This window comes from Protopterus annectens, chromosome 12.part0 (genome assembly GCF_019279795.1).
Source record: "Protopterus annectens isolate FY-2018-M chromosome 12.part0, PAN1.0, whole genome shotgun sequence".
Classification (NCBI taxonomy): domain Eukaryota; kingdom Metazoa; phylum Chordata; order Ceratodontiformes; family Protopteridae; genus Protopterus; species Protopterus annectens.
In genome coordinates, this window is record NC_056746.1 from 269,554,348 (window position 1) to 269,566,673 (window position 12,326).

General features: G+C 41.2%; 1 protein-coding gene across 2 annotated transcripts in view; it reads right to left on the reverse strand.

Moving 5' to 3' along the window:
- Nucleotides 1–12,326, reverse strand: part of LOC122816498 (rab11 family-interacting protein 3-like) — a 1,372,586-nt gene that overhangs the window by 460,371 nt on the left and 899,889 nt on the right. Inside the window, exon 7 of one of the 2 annotated variants that reach the window (XM_044089328.1) lies at nucleotides 5,861–5,995. The exons of the other annotated variant lie outside the window; for it this stretch is intronic. Coding sequence (XP_043945263.1) covers nucleotides 5,861–5,995 — 135 coding nt within the window. The remainder of the gene's footprint in view (nucleotides 1–5,860; nucleotides 5,996–12,326) is intronic. 2 annotated transcript variants of the gene reach the window in all.

A 12,326-nucleotide genomic window follows, 5' to 3' on the forward strand; every position in this document is an offset into this window, starting at 1 on the left:
CTGTAAGAAATCTTTGACTGTCTGCATAGATTTTGCCTTATCCTCCATTTTCTTTAAAACCTTCTCTGCTTTAACCCCAAATAAGACATCCTGCTGTAAGGGTGCATCCAGTAACTTTGCTTTAACATGATCAGGCAGAGTCTGTTCCTTTAACCAAGCATGCCTACGTATAACAGACCCAGTAACAGCTGCTCTAGAGGAAGCTTCCAAGGCATCAAAACCACATTGTAAAGTATGTTTGCCCACCTGTTCAGCTGTATGCAACAGATCTTGCATTTCCTTGAATTCAGACTGTTGAGGGTGCATGCCCATCTTTTGTTTTATTTGAGACATTAGGAATTGCTGGTATTTAAGCATGTGAAATTGACAATTTAGTGCTCTCATAGCTAGAGTAGCTGAGGTGTAAACCTTCTTCCCCCACCTATCTACTGCTCTGGAGTCCCTTTCTGAGGGTACAGGATTTTTAGCCATAGAAGCCTTAGCCCCTTTGGGACCCTGGGAGATTGTCTCTGGATCAGCAACAGGGCTTTTGTATAGGAATTTGTGAGAGTCAGGCACTCTATAGTATCTATCAGGTGTGGCTGGAGCAGGAGGCAGAGAATCTGGATTTAGACTAGATTCTAGGAAAACATCATCCACAATGTCCAAAACTGGGGGGATAGCAAGTGGTCTGTGCTGGGGGAGTAAAAGAAACTCTCGGAGCCTTTTCTTTGAGTCGGAGTAGTCCTGACCTTCCCAGTGGAAATGTTCCCTCATGGTATGTAAGGTTTCCCCAAAGGAATAATCTTCAGGGGGAGAAGTTGAGGGAATGGAATCTTCAGAGCCTGAGGAAACAGACACTTGATCAGAGGAGGCATAATCCTCCTCTTGTCTAGGCCTTTTGTCGGGGGGGGTTGGGAACCCCTGATCAAAGAAATCAAATCTTCAGCCATTTTAAGCATCTGTTTCTTAGGCATATGGCCTTGACCTGGAGACTGAAGTGTAGGCTTTTTTAGTTTTAGAGGAGTCTTAAGCTTAGCATAAGATTTTATGGTGAGAGTAGTCGGTCTGAAGACACCTTCAGAAACCGAAGGTGTTTCTACAGCACCGGCTTCCCCTACTGCAATGTCGTCGGTAGGGCCTAAAGAAAATGGCTGCATCGGCCTACAACTCTCTGCTGGGGGATCCGAAGCGGTCTGGGGATCCAATGCAGTGGTAGACAGGGGCTGCGTAGGCACCTCACTGAAAACCGGAGAACCGGCGACCGGCCCAGTTGAGGCCTCGGAGTCTGGCTTGGATCTAGGCTGCCCGTCTTAATCTTTGTGTTTTTTATGCACGCCGGTAGTCGGTTGCTCCGACGGCATAGTGTAATTAAATTTTCTACCGAAGTAGTGTCGTGCGAAATCAAAGCGTCGCTTTATAGTTCGCTTATTGAACCTAGCACAAAACCAACAACCAGTGACATCGTGGCCTGGGCCTAGGCAAGGTATACAAAAAGAATGAAAGTCCTTATGAGGTATTTGCTTCCGACAAGAAATGCAATTGTTAACTTTTTCTGACATCGGACTGAGGCAAGAAAAGGTTCCCCAACGGGGTACTTAGCTTTGAAGACTTTGGACTGAAACTCGATTCAAAAATCTCAGGTGTCGGCCGGCCGGCACTTGCGAACTGCTTCTGCTTCGGGCACCGCACGGCAAGAAAGACTGAAGAAAATGGCGTTGGATGCCTCTGATATACCCCTGGCGCTCTGACGTCAGGGAAGAAGCGACAGCAACCGACGCCGAACCAAGACTTTGGAATTCCGGCCGACTGCGGGACCGCCTGATGGCAGGATAACCCAAGTGTGATGACTGCAGCAGGGTAACACAATGAACATCATAAGGTTTATGGATGTGGTGAAAGAGGACAGTCAGGTGGTTGGTGTGACACAGCAAGATGCAGAGGACAGGAAGAAATGGAAACAGAGGATCTGCTATGGCGACCCTTAATGGGAACAGCCAAAAGAAAAAGAAGATTACTTTGTACCTGACAAAACCAGAAAAAGACATTACAGTGTTGGGGAGCATTTTGAGACAGTTTCAAATCTTTTCGCAATACAAAATTAATGAAGCTAAAACAAAGGCAACAGCAGTAAATTATCTACCCACACATGAACTGGTTCAGGAATATCCATACTTATGGGGATATGACAAAATTAAGTATTTAGAAGTGTGGATTAAAATTATTCTAGTGTGGCAGCTAAGGATATCTGAGAAGAGACTAAAAAGATAATACAAAAACTGAGAAAATGGAAGCTTGGTTATATGGATACTGATAGTAAGATACAAGCAGTTAAAATGTTTTTAGTTCCTTTAGTCTTATAATACAAGTCAGGCAAACTTTTATCAACCAAAGGAGAAGTTGTGGTAGCAATTAATTTAGAGTTGAAGTACTTTATCTGGGAGGGGAAGATGGCAAGATCAAATGCGATAAGCTGATTCTTCCTGTAGAACAGGGCAGATTGGGATTACCCAATTTGAAGGAGTATTTCAGAGATACACGGTTAAGACTCCTATGCACAGCACAAGAAGTACAGTTGTGTACACTTACCATAAATGTAGATGCTCATGTGTAATCACTGTTGCAGTCATCACTTGTGGGTTAACCCTGCTGGGTAGCCCTCAGTCGGCCTGAATACCAGAGTCAAGGTTTTCCCCTGCGCCAGCTGCTGTCTCCTGTGGACTGATGTCAGGTCATCAGTGGTATAAAGGAGAGCAGCCAGCGCCATTACATCAGTCTTTCTTACCGTGGAGCCCGAAGCAAAATCAGTTTGCGTGTGTGCCAGTCGGTCATTAACAGACTGGAAGTTGAATTTGAAAACAACTACAGACAAGTACCCGGTTGGGGAACTTTTTCTTGCACTGACCAATGTCCGAAAATGTAAATAATTGTCTCTGCTGTGGAAAACAAATACCACGCCGAGACTACCATACCTTGTGTGTTACTTATCTAGGCCCAGACCAAGACGTCCCCCATTGTCGGTTCTATGCACTTTTCAATTCTAGGACTATCTACCGTAGAGCTGAATTTGTAACCAGGCATTTCCGAAGTAGTTCCTCACATTACGGAATGGCATCTATTGCTCAGCAGTCTGTGGATATTCCCAAAAAATGAAAAGATAAAGAAAGGGACAGACCACACAAACTTAAGCCTTCAGATGACCCATCCCAGAAGCAAGTCGTCAGTTCTCAGGAATTCAGTGAGGTGCATTTGCAGCCCCTGATGCCTGACTCATTTCCTTTGTACGCCTCTACCGAAACCCTTTCGGAGTCCGGTATGCCACCTGGGAATGCTTCATCATCCGATCTCTCAGTTGTCTCTGCTTCGGTTGGGTCCGGAGCCACTACGCAGGCACCGGCTTCCAAGGAGGTTCTTTGCATAACCTATTCAAGGCAAAAAAATGATTAATTTCGGACTACCGCATCCCATCAACAAACGGGACATAAGCTCCTATTAAAAAAGGAATAATAAGTACAGCATATAAAACACTGCATGATAACTATAGGAATCGATCAGAGGAGGTTAGAAAGGATTGGGAAGAGATAGTGCATAAGCAATTCACAAATAAACAATGGGAGGATATATGCTACGTCTCCCAAACATGCAACAAAATCTAGATGATTTAGAATTTTTGCCTGGAAATGTTTACATACATATTTTCAATACCCCAAGTAGAGTCCAGAGAATTTTTCCTCAGGCAGACAATAAGTGCTGGAGGTGTAAAGGGGAAGAAAGAGGCAATTGTAAACATATTTTCTGGGAGTGCTGTGAGTTGGCAGACTTTTAAGGATTCCCTGCAGGATGCACTGTCGGAGATGCTGGGTGGGCAGATTAGTCTGACAACGGAGATGGATTTTGTTGAGCTATGATACAGAATCAAAACTGCCTAGATATGCTAATGCCTTGCTGTGACTAACAATGGTGGCTGCCAAAAAAAGCAATTACTAGAAAACAGAAATCTAAATCTAAACCAACTATACTGGAAGTAGTGAATATAGTAACAGAGTTAAAACATCTGGAACTGAAATCTTTAGAAAAGGGTAGGAGTAAAATACATAGGAAAAAATGGGAATTGTGGGAACAATACACACAAGGGAGGAATGCTGTCTAACGGGTAGCAGAACTTAAATGAGCTATGTAATGTTTAAGTGAGAAAGATTGGGTAGATTATAAGTGATGCATAATGTTTGCAACTAGGACTGTCAGTGTGGTTTGTTTTCATGTATATAAATGTATGATTGCCTATGTAGCAAGTCATGGCTTAATTAAGATTTTTTTTTTTTTGTTGTTTTAACAAGAAAGGCAGTAATTGAATAATTTATGTAATATTGCTTAGGTTAGATGATATACAGCAATATAAGTGAAGTATAATGTTTGATATGTTAATATAATTTGATTATTTTTATATGAATGCACATTTGCCTAAGTCACAAGTGATCATTCAATAAAGGTGTTTGAAAAAAAAATAAAACAGTGTAAGAAACTTCTCTGTGCGGAAGATTTGCAGTCCATATATTTCTAGTTAATCACTGTATATTAATCAGATTAGACAATAGCAGTAGAAGTAGCGAACGTAAACTCAAGTCAAAACAAAACAAAACAACAAAATAATAATAGAAAATATATACAATTGTACAGCATTACTAAGTATTCAAAAGTAATCCAAGCAAGGCAGGCAGTCTATTTCCAGTCGAAAACCCTTAGGATTTTCGAATGGAAACAGACTGCCTGCCTTGCTTGGATTACTTTTTAATACTTAATAATGCTGTACAATTATATATTTTCTATTATTTTTTGTTTTGTTTTGACTTAAGACAAATTTAAGTTTGCTACTTCTACTACTATTGTCTGATCTGATTAATATACATTGATTAACTAAAAATATAAGGACTGAAAATCTTCCACACAGAGAAGTTTCTTACACTGTTTTGTTTTTGGACCCTCTACACTTTAGTGGGTTGTTTTGAGACTTCAGGGATACCACGGAGATTACTTGTTTTTTGAAAAAAAAATAGAAGATTTAGCCAGTCCAATCAAGAAAGTGAGCAAGCACCATACAAAGTACAGCGGACGGTAATTTCCTTGTTCATTTTAATTTTCGAGAGTGAGGAAAGACATGTTCTTGGAGATTTTATCTTTCCCAAAGAGGTGACAAACTAACATTCAATCATTGAGACCAATGCTAAAACAGAATCTGTTCTACATTCTGAAACCTAACTCATCAAGCATGGGCCAATCTAACTCAAATGTTTGAAAGAGAGGAAGATCCTCAAAGTGGGCAGTTTCCCATACAAACTGGGTGGGGGTAATGAAAACTTATTTTTGACTATAGTAACTAAGAAAATGCATAAAATGAGTTGAGCTTTGAAAAGTAAGATCATAGCCTAATAAAAATAAAATAATTTTGTTCAGTTTCGAGTACATATTTTTTAATCCAACCACCTATTTACAACAAGAGAAGAACTGAGAAAATGACATACAATGCCAACAGTTTTCTGTTTTACTACATGGCTTAACAAAAGTAAGACGTTACCAAATTACATGCACTGCCATAAATGGAGTTTTGAAAACACTAAGAAAGCAAGTGCCAGTCATCTAATAAATTCTGTACCAGAATAACAACGCAAATTGCTGCTGTTCTCTAATGCCAAACAATTAAAAACCAGCAGCAGCAATCACGTGATGAATTCCAGCACGACATATAAACCACCACAAATAAGCATGCTTTACCCAAAAAAAGCAACAGCGATTGTGCAATAATTACCAAATATTCTTTTAAAATAGAAAGAATATGTGTGCGTTCATCGCATGCTATCACAACACAACATCAAGCATTTATTACCTATGCATTTCAAGATCACTGAGGCGAGCAGACAAATCTTCAAGGCGGTTGATTTGTTTGTGGCATTGGCTACAGTAGAATTCGTGTGCTTCATCAACCAGAATGCTACGTAGCTTAGCAGCAACTGAATCGGTGCTAGAAAGATGATAGCAATCGTAAACAGCACAATCAACAACATCAAAGGCTTAAATAGGGCCTTCCAGAGTTAGCATTTTCCCTTCTCCACTTTTCACAATTCATAAATATGCAGCATATATTTAATGTTTTGGCAAAGAAACATTCTACTTGTGTAATCCCCCTTTGTCCCCTAAAACAAGATACTGTACTTTTTTATGGAACTGACTCAGCAGAATGGCATACAAGTGCTGCAGGACAAGACACAGTAAGAAAGAAAAATCAATGAGCCTGCAAGGAGTATTGTGGCTCTGATTATCTGCAAATCAAAATCAACAATGGGATAGCAGCAGCAAAGTAAATTGGCACAGACTAAGAGCAGTCATGAATCAGGCAAGCATGTTCTTTTAGTGTACATAAGTGAAAAACTCTGGCTCAAGCAAGCAAACTGTATTATCAGCAACGTGGAATTTGTAGTGTTTCTGGAAGGTAGCACACTGAGCTTTTAGAAGGCAAAGTACAGAATCAGTTAATTCTCTTAAAAAAATAAATGCACCGATAAAACAGGGGGTTCTGCCATGTATCATCAAATCTCAGTTTTGACCTAACTTAACTTTAATTATTCTGTTACTAACATCTTGAGCATCACTTGTAAAGTATGGAATCACCATATTTCTTTTCTTTTATTTGTATTTTGTTGAACAATATCAGAGCCCATTTTCAAAGGGATCCAAAGAGAAAAGATTCAAAAACAGAAAAAAAGTTAGACAGAAAACAGATTAAGAACCTGTACAGTCCTTGAAATCAATCCACTTTAAATAATTTCTATAAAGACAGAGTAACCACTGAGGTACAATGCAGCAGACATAGCTCAAAGGTACACCATAGTTATTCACAAATGAAAAGTCAGTGTCAAATGATATGGATTGACAGACGTATAATGAAGTGAAGTAAGTAAACCCGTGAAGACATTTATACAGCTGACAGCAGCACACGAAACCACTTACTGATGTAAAATGACATGAAATACTTTCATATATGGTGAATTATCTTGATTACAATACAAAGGAAAACCTTATCTGTGGACAACTTGGGATAAACCAAGCTTTATCAGCCAAAAGTAAAATAATTAAAATGGGTACACAACCTTTCTAGACAGATAAAAAAGACAGAGAAACCAAAGCAACAGCAGAACAGTTTTGTTGTATGTAAACAAAAAAACATTACCATAGCTTGGGCACTCATTTATCTGAAGAAAAGTGTTGCTTGAGTGGGTATTTTGACATGGACAGAACATCCCATGTTTCTAAGATATACAGGATGTTGTGAGTCACTCGGAAAAAACTTGGAAGGTTACCATTTTGCTGACTGCTTTTGGGATACAAAGTACATTTTTAGTTCAAAAGACCTTAGTAACTTATCAGTCCTGTGCCAACATGACAAATTTAACAGATGAAGACATTTGTTTCATATAATTAATTGAAGAAAAGATCTAATTCTCATATAGTGATCTATGGCTAATTGTCATCCAGCTAACAAGGGTGCTACAATAATGGGCAGCTAAAGTAAGATTAACAAATGAATCACAAGTGCAGACAATCGTACCAGTCAAGCAGAGGGACACATTATTCATGACATTACAGTAAAGTACTTTTGGAGAAGTAAATGTATTAACTAGTGATATAGTATTATCGACAATTAGAAACTACCTGATTCTGTGCAGGTTACCTATTTTACAGTTTGTTTCCTTAACTACATTCTTGATGTGCTTCTAGAAAGTGAAGTTATTGTGAACAAGAATCCCCAAATACTTCCTGCATCGTACATGCTGAAATGGCACAGAATTCTCTTTGGCATCTTTATAGGGCAAATTGGGGCTCAGTATTAATACAGTCTATACCAAAATAGCTTTTTTTTATTTCACATTAATAGCAGCTGTAGGACCTACTAGATAAAAGCAGGACAACATGAATTGGTGTTGATAATGGGTAACCTGAATGCATATATTGGGACAGACAGAGAACAGGATACGAGTACTGCCTGGGTCTACATGGCTGGAGTAGCGAATAAAGTAGAGGCCATTCTAGACTTTTGTCTGGCAAATGGCTTGATGGTGACTAACACATGATTCAGCAAGACAGAGAGTCATAAGATCACATGCAAGAGTGGCCAACATACAACTCTGACAGACTTCCACGTAATAAGGAAAGGGCAGTGGGGCAGAATCAGCGAATGCAAAGCCATTCCACAGCATAAACTACTGGTTGCCTTAATCAAATGCAAGCAGTGGTTATAAAAAAGCTCTAAGCTCAACAGAAACCAGGCTGAAGACCTGGAAGTTGACTGGAGAGAAAGCACAACAGCTCAAAGAATTCCTGAGGAGAAGAGGAAATAGGTGCAGTTTAAAATGGCAGCACCTCAAAACAGTATATGTGAGGAGTACAGAACAGACATGAGACTGAGCCAGATATGGAAATAAGACACATAAGGAGGAGTGCAGGAAAAAGTGGGAGATAGAAAAGATGGACCAGGCTAGGAAGGAATACTGGTTGGTTAACAAAGAAGCTAAGAAAGGAGTTGCAACAGAAAAGAACGAGCATCAGAGGCACTCTATCAGATTCTAGAAAGTAACTCAGTAGATGGTACTAAGAAACATCAAGTTGCAAGACAAAGACAGAAAGATAAATAAAATAGTCATACACCCTTCATAATGGCTGCCAGCAACAACCTGCTTACCAGTCCACAGACCATCAAAGGCAGATGGAAGGAGTACTTCCAGCAGCTCCTGAAAGAAGAAAACCTTACAGAAGCTGCACTGCCCCAGACACAGCCTATAATGAAAGGACAGAAGTCCATCACAGAATAAGAACAACACTAAGCAAAATGAAGTCAAGGTTAACAGCAGGCTCAGATGATGTCACAGTAGATGTGATCAAGATGTTGGTGACATAGGGAAGAAATCGATTCTGAGGGTACTCATAAGCAGTTTGGAGAGAAAAGGTGTACCTCTGATGACTGGAGAATAAACATACTAGTGCCAGTGTAGAAGAACAAAGAGGACATTCACAACTGTAGCAGTACAGAGATATCAAACTCCTCTCACACTGCATGAAAGCTCTGGAGAAGTTGATAGCTAAAGGAATACACAGAGTAGTACAAGGCAAGATGGAAGATGAGCAGTTCAGGTTCAGATCAGGATGCAGCACAACTGAACTGACATTTGCAGTGAGAAAGATACTTAAGAAGCTAGGGATGAGGAAAGAGTACAACTGGGTATTCCCAGACTTGGAGAACGTATACAATAAGGTTCCAAGAAAGCTGATCCAGGCAGTCCTGTGGTGGTTCAAAGTCCCAGAAACATTGGTAGAATTAGTGCAGGCCATGTACAAGGACCCAATGACTCAATTACGAACAGTATACAGTTTCACAGAGGAGTTCTAAGTGGGAATGGGTGTGCATCAGGGTTCAACTTTGAGCCCACTGCTGCTCATAGCGGTGATGGATTACTTTATCAAACAGGTCAGACACAGATCAACAATGTTGCTGTGTGCAGAAAGTGGGGCTTTAGAGGTACACTCTGAGCAAGTACTTCAGCAAAGGATAGGAGAATGGAATGCAAAAATGAAGGCACATGGGATGAAAAGTACAGTTTTGTACCTACCATAAATGTAGATGTCCAAGAGGAATGCATCTGCAGTCCTAACAAATGGGTTGTCCTGCCTCAGGCAGCCCCTCGGTCGGCCGGATTCCAAAGTCTGGGTCTGGCCTCGGCTGATGTCGCACTTCACCCGACGTCACTGCTGCTGTCAATTGGGTATAAAGGCATCAGCCGACGCCATTTTCCTCAGTGTTTCTTGCCCCAGATGCCAGGTGCCCTCTAGGAAGGCTAAATTTGGATAAATGCAATGATTCCAAACAGTAGAGAGCAAACAAAAATAAACATGTATGTACATATATACAAACAAATACACCATAATAGATTCCCCCAGCTAGCTACAAGATGGGCAAATACCCTAGGAGTACCACAGAGGGGAAGGTGGGTGGGTAATCCTGACTGCAGATGCATTCCTCTCGGACATCTACATTTATGGTAGGTACAAAACTGTACTATGTCCTTCAAGGATGCATCTGCAGTCCTAACAAATGGGTAGAATACCATAGCCAAACTGGGGGAGGAGGCACTAAGAAAATTATGGTGTAGATAAGATCCCTTGCAAAACAGCAGTGGCAAAACCTGCTCGGGATCTGGAGTATAAAGGCGAATTATAATGCTTGGCAAATGTATGCACGGAGCTCCAAGTAGCAGCCTCTAAAATGTCTTTGGTAGCCACTCCTCGTAAGAAAGCTGTAGTAGTGGCTGTAGCCCTTGTGGAGTGAGGTCTGATGTTTTCTGGAGTTGTCTTTCCATGAAAGGAGTAACAAAATCTAATGCAATTTCCTATCCATTTTGAGATTGTCTGTTTTGAAATTGCTTTTCCTTCCATTCCTGCTGCATATGCTACCAGGAGCTGGTCAGTTTTTCTATTGTTCTTGGTTCTGTCCAGGTAGTAGCGCAATTGCCTGTGTACATCCAAGGTGTGCAGTAGTCTTTCCCCCCTGTTCTGTGGGTTGGGGAAGAATGTTGGTAGGTGGATTGCTTGGTTCAATGATACCCTGGAGACCACCTTTGGCATAAAAGTAGGATTAGTTCTCAAGGACACTCTATCCTGATGGAAGATAAGGAAGGGCTGTACTGCCATTAATGCCTGTAATTCAGAAACCCTTCTTGCTGAAGTGATTGCAAGCAGGAAAGCAGTTTTCCAAGATAAGAACTGTAATTCTGCTGTTGCTGCTGGCTCGAAAGGGGGAAGTGTTAACTTTTCCAGCACAAAGTTAAGGTCCCATGTAGGCAAAGGTGGCTTCCTTGGAGGCTTTACATTTTTAATTCCTCTCAAAAACTGCCTGAGTAAAGGATGAGAGAAGACTGGAGGATCCATGTTGTATTCTGCTGAAATTGCTGATGCATGAATCTTGATGGAGGAGTAAGACAGGCCATTGTGGAAAAGTTCTGCTAAATATTCCAGGATGTTAGCTATGTTTGCCAGTGATACATCTTCTCCTTTTGCTGCACTCCAAATGAGGTATCTTTTCCATTTTGCTGAATAAGTCTTCCTTGTGGAGGGTCTGCGAGCCTCCAGGATAATGTCTTTAACCCTCTGCGATAAATCTGTGTTATTTTGTTTCATGTAAGATTCCAAGCAGCTAGTTGCAGTGTTTTCACGTTTGGATGTAGGATCTTGAAGTTGTTCTGTGTTAGCAGCAGAGGAACTAGGGGTAGAGGCCATGCCTGTGCCCGAGACATACTTCTCAGAAGCGGGTACCAATGCTGCCTCGGCCAGTCTGGAGCTATCAGGATGATCCTTGGGTGATCTTCTTTGATCTTCAGTAGCACTTTGTGCATCAAAGGTAGAGGTGGGAATGCATATGCGGTTTTCCCAACTGAAGGATAGGGAGTCCACCTTCCAAGCAAGTGGGTGGTATGTCCTTGTGCAGAATTTTCTCAATTGGTGGTTGTCTGGGGATGCGAACAGGTCTATTTCTGGTAGCCTCCATTTCTCTGTAATGGTTTTGAAGATGTCCGGATGCAGCATCCATTCGTGGGCATCCGTGGTAGTTCTGCTTAATGTGTCTGCTAATATATTTTCTTTTCCTGGCACAAAAAAGGCCTGGAGCTGAATGTTGAGGTTCAGGGCCACATTCCACAGGTCCATTGCCATCCGGCATAGAGGATATGAATGTGTGCCTCCCTGCTTGTTGATATACCACATAACTGTGGTGTTGTCTGTCCTTATCAGCAAATGACCCTGTTGAAGAAACGGTCTGAATGTCTGAATTTCCTGTTTCACTGCCAGCATCTCTTTTTGATTTATGTGTAGGTTCAGCTGGTCCTGTGCCCATAGGCCTTGTATACACTTGTCTGCCATGTGTGCCCCCCAACCGAGGTCTGAGGCGTCCGTTGTGATAGTCTGGTTTGGATGAGGGCTGTGGAAAGGCAGTCCTTTGTTCAACTGACAGGCCTGAGCCCACCACAGGAGTTCTTGCTTCAGGCATGGAATTATTGGGATTTGGGTTTCCAGGCTGTGCCTGTGCTGAGACCATAAATTCCTTAGGTACCATTGCAACTTTCTCATATGCAGTCTGGCATGTGGGATCAATATTATGCAGGATGCCATGTAGCCCAGGGCTTGCAGGATTTTCCTTGCTGTAAGCTGGTTCTGCGTTGTTAATGCCTTGAAATAGAGTGGTAGTTGTTTTTGCTTTTCTGCTGTGAGAAATGCCATTTGATTTGATGTGTCCAGTTCTGCACCCAAGA